The sequence below is a fragment of the Bos mutus genome, chromosome 7, assembly GCF_027580195.1.
Source record: "Bos mutus isolate GX-2022 chromosome 7, NWIPB_WYAK_1.1, whole genome shotgun sequence".
Taxonomy (NCBI): Eukaryota; Metazoa; Chordata; class Mammalia; order Artiodactyla; family Bovidae; genus Bos; species Bos mutus.
In genome coordinates, this window is record NC_091623.1 from 42,398,535 (window position 1) to 42,421,231 (window position 22,697).

General features: G+C 39.2%; 2 protein-coding genes across 2 annotated transcripts; both read left to right on the plus strand.

Annotated features, from left to right (window-relative positions):
* Window positions 1–717: 717 nt before the first annotated feature.
* Window positions 718–13,014, plus strand: LOC102284544 (olfactory receptor 7A17). The gene is given in 4 exon segments (XM_014481564.2): window positions 718–1,214; window positions 10,520–10,531; window positions 12,061–12,455; window positions 12,458–13,014. Coding segments are annotated over 4 exon segments (1,461 nt in total).
* A 5,383-nt stretch (window positions 13,015–18,397) lies between these two features.
* LOC102284266 (olfactory receptor 7A10) lies at window positions 18,398–21,995 on the plus strand. The gene is given in 3 exon segments (XM_005906117.2): window positions 18,398–18,514; window positions 21,013–21,715; window positions 21,718–21,995. Coding segments are annotated over 3 exon segments (1,098 nt in total).
* Window positions 21,996–22,697: the final 702 nt, after the last annotated feature.

A 22,697-nucleotide genomic window follows, 5' to 3' on the forward strand; every position in this document is an offset into this window, starting at 1 on the left:
TCATTGTCAACATCCTATAATTTTAGCCCAGAATACAGTCAATTATTGTTTAATAGTTAATTTATGTCTGACTCTTTTGCAATCTCATGGACTATAGCCTGCCAGGCTCCTCTATCCATGGGATTTCCCAGACAAGAATACTGGAGTGGGTTGCCATTCCTTCTTCAGGGGATCTTCCTGACCCAGGTATTGAACTCTCATCTATTGCATTGGCAGGTGGATTCTTTAACACTGAGCCACCTGAGAAGGCCAAGAGACAGTATTCAACATAAATTCCTCAAATGTATGAGAGAATTTTGCATTTAAACTGTGTAATAAGAGTACCTGTTGGTGGAAAACCTGCCTATGGGAATTTCTATTCATTGTTGTCACAGCTTCCCTGGTGGCTCAGACCATAAAGAGTCTGCCTGCAATGCAGGAGACCAGGGTTCAATCCCTGAGTCAGGAAGATCCCCTGGAAAAGGGAATGGTAACCCACTCCAGTATCCTTGCCTGAAGGATCCCATGGATGGAGGAGACTGGTGGGCTGTAGTCCATGGGGTCGCAAAGAGTCAGATATGACTGAGCAACTGAACTGAACTGAATTGATAACACTTATGATGTCACAGAAGGCCATTTAAAATGACTGAATATAATTTACAGCATTTCACTATGCTAAGGTGTATATGTGTAAAAATTAGTCATTTTTCTTTCTGTCCTAGTAGTGATCACTACCACATGGTACCAGGCAACAATACACAAATTTCAGAATTTGTTCTTCTGGGATTCTCAAAGGAACCAGAATTTCAGCTCCTTATATTTGGCCTTTTCCTATCCATGTACCTGATCACTGTGTTTGGAAATCTGCTCATCATCCTGGCTATCATCTCAGATTCCCACCTCCACACCCCCATGTACTTCTTCCTCTCCAACCTGTCCTTTGTAGACATCTGCTTCACCTCCACCACTATTCCAAAGATGCTGCTGAATATAATAACTCAAACCAAAGTCATTACCTACGAAGACTGCCTCACCCAGATGTATTTTTTCCTACTGTTTGTACAGTTGGACAATTTTCTTCTGACTGTGATGTCCTATGACCGCTTCATAGCCATCTGCCACCCCCTGCACTACACAGTCATCATGAACCCTGTTCTCTGTGGACTGCTGGTGCTGATATCATGGCTAATAGGTGCCTTGAATTCCTTGTTACAAAGCTTACTGGCATTACGACTGTCTTTCTGTACCGTCTTGGAAATCCCCCACTTTTTCTGTGAATTCAAAGATGTGATCCAACTTGCCTGTTCTAATACCTTTCTCAATAATGTGATGATGTATTTTGCAATTGGGCTGTTTGGTGGTGGTCCATTCACTGGGATATGTTACTCTTACTCTAAGATAGTTTTCTCCATATGTGGAATCTCATCAGCTCGAGGGAAGTATAAAGCCTTTTCCACCTGTGCATCTCACCTCTCAGTCGTCTCCTTGTTTTATTGTACAGGCTTAGGAGTGTACCTTAGCTCTGCTGTTACCCATGGCTCACACTCAAGTGCAACAGCCTCTGTGATGTACACAGTGGTCACACCCATGCTGAACCCCTTCATCTACAGTCTGAGAAACAAAGACATAAAGAGATTTCTAAGAAGATTCTTTGGGATGGCAGCTGTAAAAGGGCCAATTGTCCTGGGGCTGAAGAAGTGTCAGTTATTACAGCACTCAAAGCATTAGAGGCAGAAATTGTGATTCTTGATCAGATTGCAGAAAGAGCTCTTATTCCTTACATTTATTTCCTGGTCTTTCTATTTCTTTGATTTCAACTTCTCCATATAATTTAAGTAAGTCACTTGATTAAGCTTTCTATTCTGTCTGGTATATGGATACCTTTCCTTTCTTCTCTAAGTTTCTTATTTTTTTCTGAAATTGGATAAGGAATATTTGAAAATTTCCATTTACTTCATGGGAAAATTTTTGTTCCTCATTTTTTCCCTTTAAATGAGAGCTATCTTCCCAAGTAATTTTTTTTTTAATTTTCCATAAAGAATTGTCTTGAGTTGTATCACTCACATAGAAAGACCACACTTAGCAGCTAGAGTAACCTATAGAATTCCATTGCAGAGTGAAATCCAAACCAGTTTGTTATTTTGAGTCTCTCATTTTTTGTCTATATCATAACCTTATTTCCATGATATTTTGGTAATATCAACTTTATTCATACTATTGAGTTTTATAACTGCTCTTCTGGGGTTATATGCTGCTTGTTCAACCTGTGTCCCTAGTATCTACCATGCTGTTGCTGTTAAGTCGCTTCAGTCGTGTCCAACTCTGTGTGACCCCATAGACAGCAGCCCACCAGGCTCCCCCATCCCTGGGATTCTCCAGGCAAGAACACTGGAGTGGCTTGCCATTTCCTTCTCCAATGCATGAAAGTGAAAAGTGAAAGTGAAGTCGCTCAGGTTGTCTACTTGAAAGTTATACAGTCGTGTCTGACTCCTAGAGACCCCATGGACTGCAGTCTACCAGGCTCCTCCGTCCATGAGATTTTCCAGGCAAGAGTACTGGAGTGGGGTGCCATTGCCTTCTCCGAGTATCTATCATAGTCACCTATTAAAAATCATCATCAAATGTGTATCTTCCAGTAAAATCTATATTGAAATGCAAATGTGAATAAACAGACTGACCTAATATGGTCTTTGTGCTCCAAAATCACTTCTAATGGTGACTGCAGCAATGATATTAAAAGACTCTTGTTCCTTGGAAGAAAAGTTATGAAAAATCTAGACAGCATATTACAAAACAGAGACATTACTTTGCCAACAAAGGTGCAAATAGTCAAAGCTATGGTTTTTTCAGTAGTTTTGTATGGATGTGAGAGTTGAACCATAAAGAAAGTCAAGCACTAAAGAACTGATGCTTTCAAACTGCGATGTTGGATAGGACTCTTGAGAGTCCCTTAACTGCAAGGAGATCAAGCCAGTCAATCCTAAAAGAAACCAACCCTGAATATTCACTGGAAGAACTGATGCTGAAGCTGAAGCTCTAATACTTTGGTAAACTGATGTGAAGAGCAGAGTCATTGGAAAAGATCCTGATTCTGGGAAAGATTGAAGGCAGGAGAAGGGGATGACAGGATGAGATGGTTGGATGGCATCACCAACTCAACGGACATGAGCTTGAGCAAACGCTGGTATATGGTGAAGGACCGGGAAGCCTGGCCTGCCGCAGTCCATGGGGTCACAGAGTCAGACATAACATCAACTGAACAACAGCAACAGTATGGTCCTATTGTCACAGATAACCTTAAATATGTCATAGCAAATTTTCAACCTTACATGTAAAAAATTTCTGTCTATATATCTACTCATTGAAAAGTGGAAAATTGGTGTCCAAGAGAGAGGGAGTCTATACACTGGAGTTAGTGATTATTTGGTGTGTTTTATAATTGTTTTCCTGGATCACTCAATTTTGACTTTAAAATTTCCTGTCCTGATTACAGTTATGACTCCTCTGTTGCTCTGAACGAAGGATCTTCACTTTTCTAAATTTCATCATAACCACTAAAGAATCATGAGCAGTGAATGAACAATATCAAGCTGAATGATTTCATATGTCCTTCCTCCTCAGGAACCTTCATTCTTCAGGATCAAAGGATGACTCACAAGCAAGCTGAAATTTCTCCTAGTCATGTGATTCCAGATCACCATTTACTTTGGCACAACGTGCATATCCTTCCAACCATTCCAAGTTTCTTAGAACAAGTTCCTCATTAAGGAGAAACCAATGAACCAATTGATAATCTAGTTATCTGAAACAAGTTTAAATAATAATCATGAATATTGTCCCCAAATCAAGATGTATGCCAAAAATAAAAAGCAGTGGGTTTTTATGCGTGCTCTCATTACGGTTTGCTTTGTTGTTTCAGTTAGCTATTGCTGCATAACATCCTATATCATATAGTTTATTACAATGCCTTTCTTATCAAGTGAAATTAAATAGCTGGAGGTGCTCTGATCACTATTCAAATGCTCATAAGTCCATATAGCTGAGTACAACATTGTGTACATTGTGTATCATCCTATCATCCCAATGTGCTCACTCCATACCTGTGTGCTCACCTCACATCAATAAATTCAAGAATAGTAGATTTTCAACAAATCCCCAAGGGATGAACCATGCTATTTATATCTGTATTAGATACTGGTGTGTCCCACATTTATCATCTTGATTCTTTCCATATATGAAATTTCTCAGCCCAACTACAAACTGCCAGCTTCTGTAATTATTTGCCCAAGAGCTTTATTTGACAATCAACTTTGCCTGGTCTGTCAACTTGCATGACTATCTAGTAGTTGCAGTGAAATAATACCCCCTGCAATGTACTTCTTCTCATACAGCAAGTCCATACCTGACCTCTAGAAATTGATTAATATTTTTTGCCACTCCTGTTAGTCTTTTCCAGGCAAGTTGTTTCTCACATCCTCATTCATGACTCTCACTGAGGGTGTCTGTCTTTCTTTATGTTTCAAGTTAGCTAGTTTCTCTGGCATCATGCCTCCTCTGAGGTGGAACAGGTCAATGCCATGTGCAACGTTTGGTCTTCTGATTTCTCCCACAAAAAAAGTGAAAGCATATGAGTGAGAGTCAAGCTTCCCCAGCTGTGCAGGAGACTCAGTGACTACATGTCCATCCAGAAAACTGACATAACCTTCATGACAAGGGGGTGGAGAGAGACTGGAATAACAGCAGCCGGGACTCTTGAAGGGAATCATAGATAAGCAGATTCTAACAACTGCTTCATGAATTCTATCAGGAAATGTTCTAAAACTGTTGATGGTTGTAGATATCTAAGAATGTGCTAAAAAAATTGAATTGTACATTTAAAATTGGCAAATTGGATGGCATGTGAATCATACCTCAATAAAGCTAATTTTAAAAGTTAAAAAATCTTTAAAGAAGGAAAAAGGAAACTATAGTCCAATATATTGGATGAATATACATGAAAAATTTCTAAACAAGATATTGTAAACCAAGTTCTATGGAGCATTAAATGGATCATAACCAAGGATCACATGGGGTTAATCTCTGGGACACAAGTGTGGTTCAACAAAAGCATATCAATCAATGTAATACACCATATGAATGGAATTAAATAACCATAGATGCAGAAGAATAATTTGACAAAATTCAACATTCTTTCGTGATAAAAATTCTACCAAAGTCAATGTAGAAGGAATGAACCTCAACAGTAAAATGACCATATATGAAAAGCCCATAGATGACACTATACTGACTGGTAAAAATTGAAAACATATTCTTTAAGATCAGACACAAGACAAGAGGGTCCACTCTTACACTTCTATTCAACATAGTCCTGAAAGTTCTCATTAGAGTACCTAGGAAAGAAAATAAAGGCATCCTAATTGAAAAGAAAAACATTAATTTTTCTGCTTGAAGAAGATAAATCTTTATATCTATCTATCTATCTATCTATATGAAAACCTTAAGTCTCCATCAAAAACATTATAACATGTAAACAAATTCAGTAAATTTGCAGGATAGAAAATCAATATGTAAAAATCAATTATGTCTATATACACTAACAATGAACAATCTAGAAAAGAAAACTCTCAATTACAATAGCATCAAAAAGAATGTAAAAATATTCAGAACCAAGAGGTCAAATTCCTATACACTAAACCATTTTTAAGACTTTCATGAAAGAAGTGGAAGTAGGCACAAATAAATGGAGCAATATCATATGTTCTTGGATCAGAAGAATTAATATGTATAAATGGTAGACAACAAATTAAATAATTACTTTTCCTATATTAATGTCTCAAGGACATCGCAATCTAAAGCACATTTACATTTATGCAATGAGAAAATCTCTATCATCTAAAAAGTGTGAATATCCCCAAATTGAATTTAAATTTCCTCTTCTACTTAAGAGGAGATTACAACACAGTATGTCTTTCCCCAGGGGAAGCTAAATGAATACACTCAGAAATGTAATCTCAGTTTCTTGAACAAAATTTTATTGGCTAAATGTCTATGGTGTTGGTGGTGGTTTAGTCGATAAGTCGTGTCTGACTCTTCGTGACCCTACGGACTGTAGGCTTCTCTGTCGATTGGATTCTCCAGACAAGAATACTGGAGTGGGTTGCCATTTCCTTCTCCACCTGATCTTCCTGGACCAGGGACTGAACTGGTATCTTCTACATTGTAGGTAGATTACCAACTGAACAACCAGGGAAGTTGAATAAATATCTATAGCCAGTTCCTAATGCAAATGTAAAATTACCACACTAATGATTTAAACAAACACATTTATGCTCCTACAATTCTGGAGGTCAAAAGACTGAATGAGTCTCATTGGGCAAAGTCAAAATGATTGTGGTACTGGATTTCTTCTGGAAGCTATAAGGAAGAACATATCTACTTTCCTATTCGAGTAAATATTACAGAGGGAAAAAATCCAAATATATACCTTACAATTAACAAACATTTCAATGTGAGGTACTAAATGACAATTCTTAACTTGTGATATAATTATGAAATTCCAAATGATTTTGAACAATGTGGCATGAAACTGAGGTGTGCAGAGCTCAAGGTTTGTACCAAAGGAATAAAGTTATCCTCCTTGACCTTGTTAAAGAGAAGAGCAATTTTCTCTAGCCATCAGGGGCTGTGTCTCTACTACAAAATACTTTATAGACTCAAGGAATCTAATCTATGCAAGTATGTAATGTAGTCTTAAATTTGGAGAAAATCTTAAGTCAGGTTTGAGATGAGGTGCTGGAAGGTTAGACTGAATAATTCAGAATGTCCACAAGGAAGAACTATGATAATAAGCTGTGGATTCTCTTGACTCTAACCTGGTCTCTTGGAAACCCAGAGTCTCCAAGACATTCTCTTCCGTCTTCAGACTAGTGTCCCACTGGGAAATCATGTGCTTAGGCTTTGGAGTAACAAGACAGAAATGTGCTGATGAGCAGACAAGGGGAGCTATAAATATCTCCTCTGCTGTATCCCTCAGCCTGTACAACCTTGGACTGCATGGGGCATGGTAGTTGCTCTTGGAGTCCTAAGTCTGGCTGGGAGACTCTTGTCACCCTCCTTCCTGCTGTCTTTTGAGGAGCCAGAGTGTCAGTCTCCATCATTAACCATCCAGGAGGAGTTTGGAGTTCCCCTCAGTGACCTTCCTCTCAGAGTTCCCAACCAGGTGAGTTAGCAAGTCCAAGAGGTACTGCAGAAAAGGATCAGAGAAAATCAAATCCAAGAACATATCCTTGAGGTCACCTGATAGCCGCTTGCTGGGCCCAACGCTAAGATATTGCTAGTTGTTTGCTTTTCTGATTAACTAATTAATACATTTATTTATCATGCTGAAAAGGGATGTGAGCATGCACCTTCACAGGGGTGACTATTGACTATTAAGTGAAGGTAACCCATTAGAGTCAAGAATGGCTGGTGTATAGTGCTTCTAGTAAAAGCAGGACTTATCTAAGGGGTTTTGGAAAAAAAGAAAGTAAATAAAAATCATTTGGTGTGGAGGTAGTCCGATGAATTGTGGGTATTTCTTTTTTTTTTAATTTTTAAGATGGGCTACTTTTGAAACATTTCTATATTTGTAAGAAAGATCCAGACCAATGTATTGTTTGCAAATATTACTTTGTAATAAAAGTTCATGATACATTAATGTTACATTATCTCTTTTTCACTCTGGGTATTCAGATTAAAAATATCTTTGAGAATTAGAAAGCAGTATGCTAAATAGCTTTATTTTGCAATTATTTTCCTGTGAAGCTGAATACTATTTATGGATTACTTTTTCATTTGTATTCTCTATTATAGTCTATACAAAATCTTTACATTTGTGTAGGAAGGGTTGGAGAATTTTTATTCTTGTTTTTTATTACATTGTCCCAAATAAGGAACTGGAGTTTTTCAACCAAATCTCTGTTTAAGACTGAGTTCTTTTTATGAATGTACAGGTGTATATGTAAGGGATTGTGAGTGTTTATTCATAGTATGTGGTCAAATATATCACTCAGTCTATTCTGTTTTCTCCATATTTTTCCTTACTGAAAAATTGAGCTGTCACTTTAGTATTCTTAAAGATCTTTGATAGAAACAAAAATGAAAGTGAATATTCTTCTGTATGTATGGAAGCGTGCTCAGTCACTAGGTCATCTCTGACTCTTTACGACCCTATGAACTGTAGCCCTCCAGGCTCCTCTGTCTATGGATTATCCTGACAAGAATATTGAAGTGGGTTGCCATGCTCTCCTTCAGGGAATCTTCCCAAACAAAGGATCAAATCCTCATCTCCTGTGTCTCTTGCATTGCATAAACTTATATGAATCAGTATATTCTTATATAGGATGAAAATAAAACTAGGCACTGCACTGCTTCTTCCATGAGTTTAAAAGACCTTCCCTTATATCCTTACACTGCACTGCTTCTTCTATGAGTTTAAAAGACCTTCCCTTATATCCTTACATTTCCAAGTCTTTGGAAATTTAATCTGTAGCCAGAGACCCATGATGTTACTGTCAAATTTTTATCATATAATTTTGCTGTATAAGTTAGTTTTGGATTGTCATTCAATTTTGCTTCATATGGTTGATTCAGTTCAGTTCAGTTCAGTCACTCAGGTCGTGTCTGACTCTTTGCAACCCCATGAACTGCAGCATGCCAGGCCTCCCTGTACATCACCAACTCCTGGAGTCCACCCAAACCCATGCCCATTGAGTTGGTGATGCCATCCAACCATCTCATCCTCTGTTGTCCCCTACTCCTCCTGCCTTCAATTTTTCCCAGTATCAGGGTCTTTTCAAATGAGTCAGCTCTTTGCATCAGGTGGCCACAGTATTGGAGTTTCAGCTTCAGTATCAGTCCTTCCAATGAATATTCAGGACTGATTTCCTTTAGGATGAACTGGTTGGATCTCCTTGCAGTCCAAGGGACTCTCAAGAATCTTCTCCAACACCACAGTTCAAAAGCATCAATTCTTTGGTGCTCAGCTTTCTTTATAGTCCAGCTCTCACATCCATACATGACCACTGAAAAAACCATAGCCTTGACTAGTCGGACCTTTGTTGACAAAGTAATGTCTCTGCTTTTCAATATGCTGTCTAGGTTGGTCATAACTTTCCTTCCAAAGAGTAAATGTCTTTTAATTTCATGGCTGCAATCACCATCTGCAGTGATTTTGGAGCCCAGAAAAATAAAGTCAGCCACTGTTTCCACTGTTTCCCCATCTATTTCCCATGAAGTGATGAGACCAGATGCCATGATCTTAGTCTTCTGAATGTTGAGCTTTAAGCTAACTTTTTTCACTCTCTTCTTTCACTTTCATCAAGAGGTTCTTTAGTTCTTCACTTTTTGCCAAAAGGGTGGTGTCATCTGAATATCTGAGGTTATTCTCCCAGCAATCTTGATTCCAGCCTGTGCTCTTTCAGCCCAGCGTTTTTCGTGATGTACTCTGCATATAAGTTAAATAAGCAGGGTGACAATATACAGCCTGATGTACTCCTTTTCCTATTTGGAACCAGTCTGTTGTTCCATGTCCAGTGCTAACTGTTGCTTCCTGACCTGCATAGAAACCACTAATTCTAGTCTAATTGAATTCTTACTGACACTCTCTACATTATAAATTCTTTTTAAACTTCTTTTCCTGTAGATATATAATCTATATATAATGTATATATTTGCATATATATTCATATACTTGTATTTCAATAAATAAATAGAATTATGTGCATGTCATATGCACTCTTTATTTTTTAATGCTGTCTTGTTTCTTCTTTGTGTCCACTGTTCCTTCTTACTCATTAAAACCTTATGGACTTGCCTCCAGTCCACCAGTGTTTTGCTCATTCACTATTTCAATGTCTGCCTAATATTCGATGCTATGGCTGTGCTACTCACATTTTGAAAACTCCTGGATGTTTCACTCCTGGACACTCTTTCACACTTCCTTTCATCATTTTCCCCTTTGCACATTCATCTTGCAGCGTTAGCTTCGTATTTATTGCTTAAACACTTGCATCAAGCAGCTTTCTCTTTGCCCTGTCATTCACAGGACTGAACATGGAGACTCATCACCACTGGCAACCATTCTTTTGCAAATAGGAAGGTGAGGCTAATCTTTTTGTGTGTATTGTCAACCACCTCAGGAAGATAAATACCACTCTTCCCATTATTTGGGTAAACACGTAAAAATATAGAATGATTAAATTGCCTTTTATAAATAGATACTACGTGGTAGATCCAAGATTTGATGAAAGGTTTCCTAATTTTAAAAGGATGTGTCTAATACAATTTAGAAGTGTATTTTACCATTTCCCTTTAAAATCCTTTCACTGTTTTTGTATATTGTGCATTTCCATTTGCAAGTTCTGGGTTTATTCTCTTCACGGATTTTTCTATGGGATGTTGAATTGATAGGATGACTTATTATCATAAAGATGTAACTCTTTTTTTTTTTTCAATCTGGAGATGTATATACATATATTCCCTTGCGGCTCAGACAGCAAAGAATCTGCCCCGAGTGCAGGAGACGCGGGTTTGATCCCTGGGTCAGGAAGATCCTCCCTTGGAGAAGGGAATGGCTACCCTTTCCAGTACTTTTGTCTGGAAACTGCCACGGACAGAGGAGCCTGGCAGGCTACAATCCATAAGGTCACAAAGAGTCAGACATGATTGAGAGACTAACATATATATATAATATGTATATATGTTCAGTTCAGTTCAGTTCAGTCGCTCAGTCGTGTCCGACTCTTTGCGACCCCATGAATTGCAGCATGCCAGGCCTCCCTGTCCGTCACCAACTCCTGAAGTTCACCCAGACTCAAGTCCATCGAGTCAATGATGCCATCCAGCCATCTCATCCTCTGTCGTCCCCTTCTCCTCCTGCCCCCAATCTCTCCCAGCATCAGAGTCTTTCCCAATAAGTCAACTCTTCGCATGAGGTGGCCAAAATACTGGAGTTTCAGCTTTAGCATCATTCCTTCCAAAGAAATCCCAGGGCTGATGTCCTTCAGAATGGACTGGTTGGATCTCCTTGCAGTCCAAGGGACTCTCAAGAGTCTTCTCCAACACCACAGTTCAAAAGCATCAATTCTTCGGTGTTCAGCCTTCTTCACAGTCCAACTCTCACATCCATACATGACCACAGGAAAAACCATAGCCTTGACTAGACAAACTTTTGTATGTGTATATATATGCATGTATATATATTATATATATATATATTTGCTTTATTAGTTATTCTGAGCCTCAAGCAGATGTACAGAGAGCAAGGAACAATACACTGGATGATGTTTTCCCCATGTTTTGAAGTTTTAGTAATAGCACAAAAGTCACTTTATTTTTCAGCATCCTCTGACACAATCCTTTATCGTCCTCCCTCTTACATTCCCCTGAACACTGGCTTACTTTTGAGCTTAAATATCTAGAAAAAGATCTTCAGTATCATTGCAGGTTCTTTTACCTACAGGACATGTACATGACCTGATAAACTCTTGTCATCTATTGTGTCTTCCTTGAATTCTGTTTTCAAACATCATCTAGTTAGCAGATTAACTGAACTCTCAATGAAAAATAAGTGCCATCCACTCACTTTTATACCTGCATCTTTCCTTTATTCATAGCACCTAACACCACCCAGCATGGTATATATTTGCTTACAGTCTTTCTCTGTAATGGGACTATAGGGATTTTTGAAAGGCAAAGTCCAGGACAAAAACTCACAAAGAAGTCATAGAGACCCATGTAACAGGATGAATCCCATAGAAAATATATATATTGGCAACTCACTCCAGTGTTCTTGCCTGAAAAGCTCCATGGACAGAGGAGCCTGGTGGCCTCCAGTACATGGGAGTTGCAAAGAGTGGAACACAGCTGAGCCAATTAGTATGCATGTACACACACACACACACACACACACACATGTAGCTTAACCTCAAAATATTAATTGTAAAATTCCACCTATTTTAGTAATGGCTATTTGTATGAAAATTAGTCATATATATATATTTTTTTTCTTTCCTAGTTGTCACATCAATCTTATGGACCTAGTAATAATACACAGATTTCAGAATTTCTACTTCTGGGATTATCAAATGAACCAGAACTGCAGCCTCTCATATTTGGACTTTTCCTCTTCATGTACCTGATCACTGTGTTTGGAAACCTGCTCATCATCCTGGCTGTCAGCTCAGACTTCCACCTCCATACCCCCATGTACTTCTTCCTCTCCAACCTGTCCTTTGCAGACATTTGTTTCACCTCCACCATCATCCCAAAGATGCTGTGGAACATCCAGACTCACAGCAAAGTCATAACCTACGAAGGCTGCATCATCCAGATGTATTTTTTCTTACTGTTTGGGGGATTGGATGTCTTCCTCCTGACCATGATGGCCTATGATCGATATATGGCCATCTGTCACCCTCTACACTACATGGTCATCATGAAACCCGGCTCTGTGGTCTCCTGGTTCTGTCATCTTTTATTATGAGTTTCCTATATGCCCTGATGCAAAGCTTAATGGTGGTACAGTTGTCCTTCTGTACAAAGCAGGTAATCCCCCACTTTTTCTGTGAAGCCAACTTGATGATCAAACTTGCCTGTTCTGACACCTTCATCTGTGACATGGTGGTATATTTTGTATCAGTGATGCTGGGTGGTGGTTCCCTTGGTGCTATTCTTTACTCTTACTCTAAGATAATTGCCTGCATAAATGGAATCTCATCAGCTCAGGGGAAGTATAAAGCATTTTCCACCTGTGCATCTCATCTCTCAATTGTCTCCTTATTTTCTTGTTCAGTCCTGGGAGTGTACCTTACCTCTGCTGATACTCACAGCTCACACTCAAGTGTGATCGCCTCGGTGATGTACAGTGTGGTCACACCCATGCTGAATCCCTTCATGTACAGTCTCAGGAATAAAGACATTAAAAAAGCTCTGAAAATATTTGGGAAGGAAACTAATAAAGAGTTAATTGTTCTGGGGCTGAAGAACTGCCACTGATTGCAGGGCTTAAAACTCAGAGCCATAAATGGTGAATTTTTAAAATTTCATTTTGAAGTAGAAGTTGCTCTTTCTATTTATTTCTGGAATTTTTATTTCTTTGGCTTCCATTTATCTATATAAGTTAACTCACTTTATTAAGCTTTCTTCTCTCTGTGATACTGAGAGTTTTCCCCTTTGTTGTCTTCCTATTATTCCTAATTTATTTGCCATCTTGGAAAAGAAATATTTGGACATTCCCATTTATCTCGTAGGACTATATGCAATTCTTAATAATTTTTCTCAAATGAAAAATGTAATCCCATGCAATATTTACTTAGGTTTCCTAAGAGTACTAGGTTGTACAAACTCTATGAAAAAACACACTTGGAAACAAATACAATTGATAGGTTTAACAGTTCAAGTCAGTTGCTCCCTTGTGTCCGACTCTTTGTGACCCCATGGACTGCAGCATGCCAGGCTTCCCTGTCCATCACCAACTCCCAGAGCTTGCTCAAATATGTCCATCTAGTTGGTGATGCCATAAAACCATCTCGTCCTCTGTTGTCCCCTTCTCCTCCTGCCTTCAATCTTTCCCAGTATCAGGGTCCTTACCAAAGAGTCAGTTGATAAGTTTATATGACAGGAAAATCTAAGACCACAGCTTTTCACTATATGTCCACCAATCATAGTATATTACTAATTTAGTTGCATTTCATAATAATATAAATTAACATACAGTGTCTTATAGCAGCCTATTTGTTTTTATTCTCCTGACTAGGGTAATCCTCTTCTCTAACTCACCTTTGTGTACACAGCTCCAACACTAGCTCTTGATTAAAATCGATTATCAAATACATGTCTGTTAGTGATTTCTGCACAGAAACAGAAATTAAAATAAAAAGGTGAATTGATATTACCTTGAACTGTTGTTGCTTAGTCACTAAGTTGTGTTTGACTCTTTTTTTTTTTAATCTTTAACCCAAAGTCTTTTAATTCTTCATGTCTTTTGTATCCATTCTTTACATTTTAACCATCATCACATTGTACTGATTCTTCTTTTTTTTTTTTTTACTTTACAATATTGTATTTGTTTTGCCACACATCAACTTGAGCCATGGGTGTACACGTGTTCCTTGACCTGAACCCTCCTCCCACTTCCCTCCCCACACCATCCCACTGGGTCATCCCAGTGCACCAGCCCCAAGCATCCTGTATCATGCATCAAACCTGGACTAACGATTCATTTAATATATGATATTATACATGTTTAAATGCCATTCTCCCAAATAATTCCACCCTCTCCCTCTCCCTCTCCCACAGAATCCAAAAGACTGTTCTATACTTCTGTGTCTCTTTTGCTTTGACTCTTTTTTTGACCCCAAGGACTGAAGCCTGTCATGTGCCTTCTATTGATATTGCTGATAATATGGCTCCTCCTTGCCTTGCTCTAAATGAAATAACTCCCTGATTTAAAGTATTGCCATAACCACTAAAGGTATCATGATTAATCATTATCAGTATCTTTCATTATATATCCCCTCTACGGTCAGAAATCTCTTCATCTTTCTGGTCAAAGAATGCCTCAAGCAAGAGCTTGAATTCCTGTCCAAGCATATAAATCAGGGTCATCAGTTTTCCTACACAAAAATGTATATCCTTTCAATCTTTCTTGGTTACCTGAAAAGGAATCCCAATAGGATAATCTTTTTAATACAGCTGTCTGAAAAGAAGTCATGAATGTTGTCTTCACATATGATAACAAGCCAAAAGTAAGCAGCAGCAGATTATTATCATTGCCCTCACTTCTGTTCACTTTGATTAGATATAAGTTAGCTAATGTTGTGCCAGATATCCAAAAAGCCAGTGATCAGATTCTATGGTGAAATGTTGTTATGAGCTCTGCTGTTCTCCTCCTGAGTCTATCTGGGTCTCTACCCTGTGCTTCTGCATCTCATTAATGATGTAAGATGTGGTCATGGTGCTCTTCTCTCTTGAACAAATATATTATCAGTTTCTGCTATTCACCTATTTTACCTTCTATTTTACTGGGAAAAAAGTGCATCAAGTATGAATTGCCTTAATTTAGTACTACTGTTTCCAAATAGGAAAAGGAGTTCATCAAGGCTGTATATTGTCACCCTGTTTATTTAACTTATATGCAGAGTACATTATGAGAAACGCTGGACTGGAAGAAAAACAAGCTGGAATCAAGATTGCCGGGAGAAATATCAATAACCTCAGATATGCAGATGACACCACCCTTATGGCAGAAAGTGAAGAGGAACTCAAAAACCTCTTGATGAAAGTGAAAGTGGAGAGTAAAAAAGTTGGCTTAAAGCTCAACATTCAGAAAATGAAGATCATGGCATCTGGTCCCACCACTTCATGGGAAATAGATGGGGAAACAGTGGAAACAGTGTCAGACTTTATTTTTCTGGGCTCCAAAATCACTACAGATGGTCACTGCAGCCATGAAATTAAAAGACGCTTACTCCTTGGAAGTAAAGTTATGACCAACCTAGATAGCATATTCAAAAGCAGAGACATTACTTTGCCAACAAAGGTTCGTCTAGTCAAGGCTATGGTTTTTCCTGTGGTCATGTATGGATGTGAGAGTTGGACTGTGAAGAAGGCTGAGTGCCGAAGAATTGACGCTTTTGAACTGTGGTGATGGAGAAGACTCTTGAGAGTCCCTTGGGCTGCAAGGAGATCCAACCAGTCCATTCTGAAGGACATCAGCCCTGGGATTTCTTTGGAAGGAATGATGCTAAAGCTGAAACTCCAGTATTTTGGCCACCTCATGCGAAGAGTTGACTTATTGGGAAAGACTCTGATGCTGGGAGAGATTGGGGGTAGGAGAAGAAGGGGACCACAGAGGATGAGATGGCTGGATGGCATCACTGACTCGATGGAAGTGAGTCTGAGTGAACTCCAGGAGTTGGTGATAGACAGGGAGGCCTGGCGTGCTGTGATTCATGGGGTCGCAAAGAGTCAGACTCGACTGAGTGACTGATCTGATCTGAGAGTCCCTATATCTACATTTTCCTTTTTCACAGGCAGATGAGACATCCACTAACACTGCTCAGTGTGAATCAGGTACCCGGGGTTCAGGTTCCTCTTTGATCCATGCCCAGCTGTATTTTATTTCTGAAGGCAATGGCACCCCACTCCAGTACTCTTGCCTGGAAAATCCCATGAATGGAGGAGCCTGGTGGGCTGCAGTCCATGGGGTCGCTAAGAGTTGGACACAACTGAGCGACTTCACTTTCACTTTTCACTTTCATGCATTGGATAAGGAAACGGCAACCCACTCCGGTGTTCTTGCCTGGAGAATCCCATGGACGAGGGAGCCTCATGGGCTACCGTCTATGGGGTTGCACAGAGTCGGACACGACTGAAATGACTTAGCAGCAGCAGCAGACTTATTTAGTCATGTGTGGATGTGAGAGTTGGTCCATAAAGAAAGCTGAGCACCAAAGAATTTGATGCTTTTAAACTGTGATGCTGGAGAAAACTCTTGAGAATTCCTTGAACTGCAAGGAGATCAAACCAAATCCTAAAGGAAATCAACCCTGAATAATTCATTGGAAGGACTGGTGCTTCAGCTGAAGCTCCAATACTTTGGCCACCTGATGTGAAGAGCTGACTCATTGGAAAAGTGGAAAAGACACTTATGATGGGAAAGATTAAAGGCAGGAGGTGAAGGGGCAACAGAAGATAAGATGGTTGGATGGCATCATTGACTCAATGGACATGAGTTTGAGAAACCCCATGAGATAGTGGAGGACAGATGAGCCTGGCATGCTATAGTCCACAAGGTCACAGAGAGTAGGACAAGACTTAGTGACTGAACAACAATGATAAACTTACTGGCATTATTTACATCCTATAATCTGCACATAGTTAAAATGCACTTTTTAACAAAATATAGAAGTCTTATAGAAATAACAGGACACGCTGCACAGTTTTGTTTATGTATAGTTCAGGAAAGTTCACAATAACTCTAACATCATTTTTAGGAAACTGTCAAAAATTTAATCTCCTGGGTCTTACTGTCCTTGTTTCTGAATAAAATGTGAGATAGTAAACATAACTTCAGACAAATGTTGTAAGAAATTAATTGTGTGGATATATTTTGATGGGTACAAACGAAACCTTCAAAGAAGGCAGTCATGTATATATGTATTCATTTATACAAATTTTTATTTCAAATAAACATGTGCACACTGATTTGTACACAGTCTAATGTTTTATGTTGGGAGGAAATGTGTGAGAAAGATGGAGAGGAAACATGTAAAAATAATGAATGCTTGTCTGAATATAGTGTAAATGGTAGACAACAAATTAAATAATTACTTTTCCTATCTTAATGCCTCATGGACATCACAATCTTAAGCAAGTTTACATTCATGCCATGAGAAAATCTTTATCAGATAAAGAGACTGAATATCCCCAAATTGAATTTAAATTTCCTCTTCCCACTTAAGATGGGATTATAACACAAAATATCTTTCCCCAGGGAAGCTCAATAAATGAACTGAGAAGTATAATCTCCATTTCCTGAACAAAATTTTACTGGGAAAAAAATATCTGTATTCAATTTCTAGTGTTAAGATAAAACTACCACACTAGTGATTTAAATAAATAACTTATGCTCTGACAATTCTGGAGTTCGGAAGCATGATATGGGTTTCTCTGGACTAAAATCAACATGTTTGCAGGGCTTGATTTCCTCTGGAAGCTAGAGGGAAGAATCTATTTATTTCCCTATTTTGCATTCAGACTATCGTAGGAAAAGAATATAAATATATTCATTACAATGAACAAACATTTCAATATGAGGGATTAAATCAGAACTCAACTTGTGATATAATTAAGAAATTCCTAGTGATTTTGGACAATGTGGCACCAAGCTAAGCTGTACAGTGCTCCTCCTTGTCCTTGCTGAGGAGGAGAAGAGCAACTTTTTCTAGACATCAGGGGTTGTGTCTCTACTACAAGTCAATATTTGAAGAGTCAAGGATCTACTCCAGGAAGGAATGTGATCTATTCCTAAACTTGGAGAAAATCAGGTTTGGGATGAGGCATTTTTCAAAGGTTAGACTGAAGAAGTCAGCAAAGTGCATGAGGAAGAACAACGATAATTAGAAGTTGATTCTCTTGACTCTAACCTGGTCTCTTGGGAACACAGAATCTCCAGGACATTTCCTTCCCTGTTCAGACCAGTGTCCCACAGGGAAATCATGGGCCTAAAGGTTGGAGTAGAAAGAGGGAAACATGCTGATTAGTAGACAGGGGTAGCTGTAAATATCTCCTCTGCTGCATCCCTCAGTCTGTACAACCTTGCAGTGGATGGAACGTGGTTATTGCTGTTAGAGTCCTACATTTGGCTGGGAGACTCATGCAAGCCTCTTTTACACTGTCTTTTGTGGGACCAGAGCTTCAGTTTCCACTATTAACCATCCAGGAGGAGTTTGGACCTTCTCGCAGTGATCTTCCTCTCAGAGTTCCCAACCAGGTGAGTTGGCAAGTCCAGGAGTTACTGCAGGAAAGGGTCCAAGAAGATCAAATCCATGCATGTGTACCTGAGATCACCTGAGAGCAAACCCAGAGCCCAGAGTTTGCTAGCATTGATCTATATAAACTGTCAAGAGAGGTAATGGGGAGCTGCTATATAACACAGGGACCCAAGCCCAGTGTTCATGCTAATCTTTTTACATAGATTGTCAACCATCTCCTTAGGAGAATAGGGGCTTCCCTCATGGCTCATATGGGAAAGAATCTGTCTGTGATGTGAGATAACTGGGTTCAGTCCCTGGGTTGGGAAGATGCCCTGGAGAAGGGAACGACAACCCATTCCATATACTTGCCTGGAGAATTCCATGAACAGAGGAGCCTGGCAAGCTACAGTCCATGGGGTTACAAAGAGTCAGACACGACTGAGTGACTAACACTTTCAGGAGGATAAATACTCCTATTCCCACTATTTGGGAAAAGATGTAAACTTTTTGAATGGTTCAGTTGCCTCTTGAAATTCAAACAGCTAATATGTGGTAGATCCAAGATGCAGTGTCAAGTTTTTAATTTCAAAAGTTGTTATTAATATAGTTTAGAAGTTTATTTTACCATTTCACCTTAAAAATCTCCCACTATTGTTGTATATTATGCATTTCCTTTTCTAAATTGTGGATTTATTCCCATTGCTTATTTTTATAATGGGATGTTGAATTGATAAAGTGACTTGATATCATAGTGATATCTCTTTTATCATTTACATATTTTTTCTGCTTTATTAGTTAATCTGTGTATCCAGGGGATACACAGAGTGCAAAGAACACATGGGCAAGAGACTCCCCGTGTCTTGAAGTTTTAACAATATCAGGGAAGCCACTTTATTCTTCAGCATCCTCTAATACAACCCTTCATCACCTCCTTCTTCAGTTCAGTTGCTCAGTTGTGTCTGACTCTTTGAGACCCCATGAATCGCAGCACGCCAGGCCTCCCTGTCCATCATCACCAACTCCCGGAGTTCACTCAGACTCACGTCCATCGAGTCAGTGATGCCATCCAGCCATCTCATCCTCTGTCATCCCCTTCTCCTCCTGCCCCCAATCCCTCTCAGCATCAGAGTCTTTTCCAATGAGTCAACTCTTCGCATGAGGTGGCCAAAGTACTGGAGTTTCAGCTTCAGCATCATTCCATCCAAAGAACACCCAGTGCTGATCTCCTTTAGAATGGACTGGTTGGATCTCCTTGCAGTCCAAGGGAACCTCCTTCTTACATTCCCCCAAACAATGGCTTAAGTTTGAAACTTGTATATCTGGGGAAAAAAGACCCTCAGATTTTTTCACAGGTTCTTTTCCCTTAAGGACACACATGCCACCCTGATAACCTCTTGTCACCAGCTGTGTCCTCCCTGAAGTATCTTTTTAAATATCATTTTGTTTATAGGATTCCTGAATTCCCAATAAAAAATAACAGCCCTCTCTCTTATGAAAGTAAAAATGTTAGTCACTCCGTCATGTCCAATTCTTTGCTACCCAATGGACTGTAGCCTGCCAGGCTTCTCTGTCCATGGGCTTCTCCAGGCAAGAATACTGGAGTGGGTAGCCATTCCCTTCTCCACGGGAGCTTCCCAAGCCAGGGATTGAACCCAGGTCTCCTGCATTGCAGGCAAAATTCGTAACCATCTGGGTGAACACTTCATAGCAGCTGCCACCACCTGGCATGAAATGTATTTGCTAATATTCTTTCCTCATTCATGATTACATTGTAGGACTTTTGTAGGACAAAGCTGAGACAAGAATTCATATACAGGGAAGCCACGAAGAATCCTTTAAAGGGATGAGATTCAAACTCTATGTGTGTGTGTGTGTGTGCTTAGTTGCTCAATTGTGTCTGATTCTTCTGAAACCCTTTGGACTGCAGCCCACCAGACTCTTCTGTCCATGGGATTTTTCAGGCAAGAATACTGGAGTGAGTTACTGTCTCTCTGTCTCTACATAAATCTAGATATAGATCTCTCTCTCTCTCTCTCTCTCTCTCTCTATATATATATATATATATATATAGTTCTAAAGAACCAGTCTGCCAATGCAGGAGACATAAGAGATGCAGATTCGATCCCTGGGTTGGGAAGATCCCCTGGAGGGCAACCCACTCCAGTATTCTTGCCTGGAGAATCCCATGGACAGAGGAGCCTGGTGTTCTACCATCCATAGGGTCACAAAGAGTCAGACATGACTGAAGCGATTTAGCACGCATGTAAGTTTTCAGTTAAGCCATATATACAAGTGCTGCTAGGTAGTGGCTTCCTCATTGGTGTGTGTGCGTGTGTGTGTGTGTGTGTGTGTGTGTGTGTGTATGGCTTAATTTAAAACTTTAATATATACAAGCTATATATATATATATATATATATATATATATATATATATATATATATAATTGTAGTATTTCACCTAGCTAGTAATGCCCATTTGTATGAAAATTAGTCATATTATTTTTTTCTTTTCTAGTCATTATATCTACCTTATGGAACCAGTAATAGCACACAGGTTTCAGGATTTCTTCTTCTGGGATTATCAAAGGAACCAGAACTGCAGCCTCTCATATTCGGGCTTTTCCTCTCCATGTACCTGATCACTGTGTTTGGAAACCTGCTCATCATCCTGGCTGTCAGCTCAGACCCCCACCTGCATACCCCCATGTACTTCTTCCTCTCCAACTTGTCCTTTGCAGACATCTGGTTCACCTCCACCACCATCCCAAAGATGCTGTGGAACATCCAGACTCACAACAAAGTAATAACCTATGAAGGTTGCATCATCCAGATGTATTTTATATTACTGTTTGGGGGACTGGATGGCTTCCTCCTGACTGTGATGGCCTATGACCGGTATGTGGCCATCTGTCACCCTCTGCACTACATGGTCATCATGAAACCCTGGCTCTGTGGTCTCCTGGTTCTGTCATCTTTTATTATGAGTTTCCTGTATTCCTTGCTACAGAGCTTAATGGTGGTGCAGGTGTCCTTCTGTACAAACAATGAAATCCCTCACTTTTTCTGTGAACCCAGTCAGGTTGTCCTACTTGCCTGTTCTAACACCTCCATCTGTGACATGGTGATGTATTTTGCAGGAGTGCTGATCGTTGTTGGTTCCTCCGTGTGTATTCTTTACTCTTACTCTCAGATAGTCTCCTCTGTATGTGGAATCTCATCAGCTCAGGGAAGTATAAAGCATTTTCCACCTGTGCATCTCACCTCTCAGTTGTCTCCTTATTTTACTCTTCAGTCCTAGGAGTGTTCATTGCTTCTGCTGATACCCACAGCTCACAGTCAAGTGTAATCACCTCGGTGATGTACACCGTGGTCACACCCATGCTGAACCCTTTCATCTACAGTCTCAGGAATAATGACATAAAAGGAGCTCTGAAAATATTATTTACAAAGGAAACTATAAAAGAGATAATTGACTTGATGTTGAAGAACTGCTGTTAATTCACAACTTCAAAGCCGTAAATTGTGATTATTTGAATCACATTTTGAAACTAGAACTTGCTCTATTTATTTCTGGAATTTTTATTTCTTTGGCTTCCATTTATCTAAAAAACTTTAACTACCATTATTTTGCTTTATTCTCTCTCTGATATTGAACACTTTCCCCCTTTTTTTTTTTGTCTTCCAAATTTATTCCCAACCTCAAATATTAAATATTTGAAGAATCTCATTTGTCTCGTGGGACAATATGCATTTCTCAGTATTTTTTTCTCAAATGTCATATTTAATCCTATGTAATCTTCCATTAGTTTTCCTAAAAGCATAACTCTAGGCTGTACTAAACCTATGGGGGTAAAGAAGAACACATTTGAGAAAACAAGGTCATTTATATAAGTTTATAGGAGAGGAAAATCTGAGACCACCATTTTTCACCATATAAGCACAACTGCTTGTGTATCAATAACAGTTGTTTTTCATAATTATATAGATTTAACATATAGTGCTCCAGTGTTCTTGCCTGGAGAATCCCAGGGACGTAGGAGCCTGGTGGGCTGCCGTCTATGGCGTTGCACAGAGTCAGACACGACTGTAGTGACTTAGCAGCAGCAACATATAGTGGGTTTAGCTAATCATTTGTTTTCATTCATTAATTTCAATTAATTAATACCCAGCAAAAATACTGGAGTGAGTATTCTTTTTCTT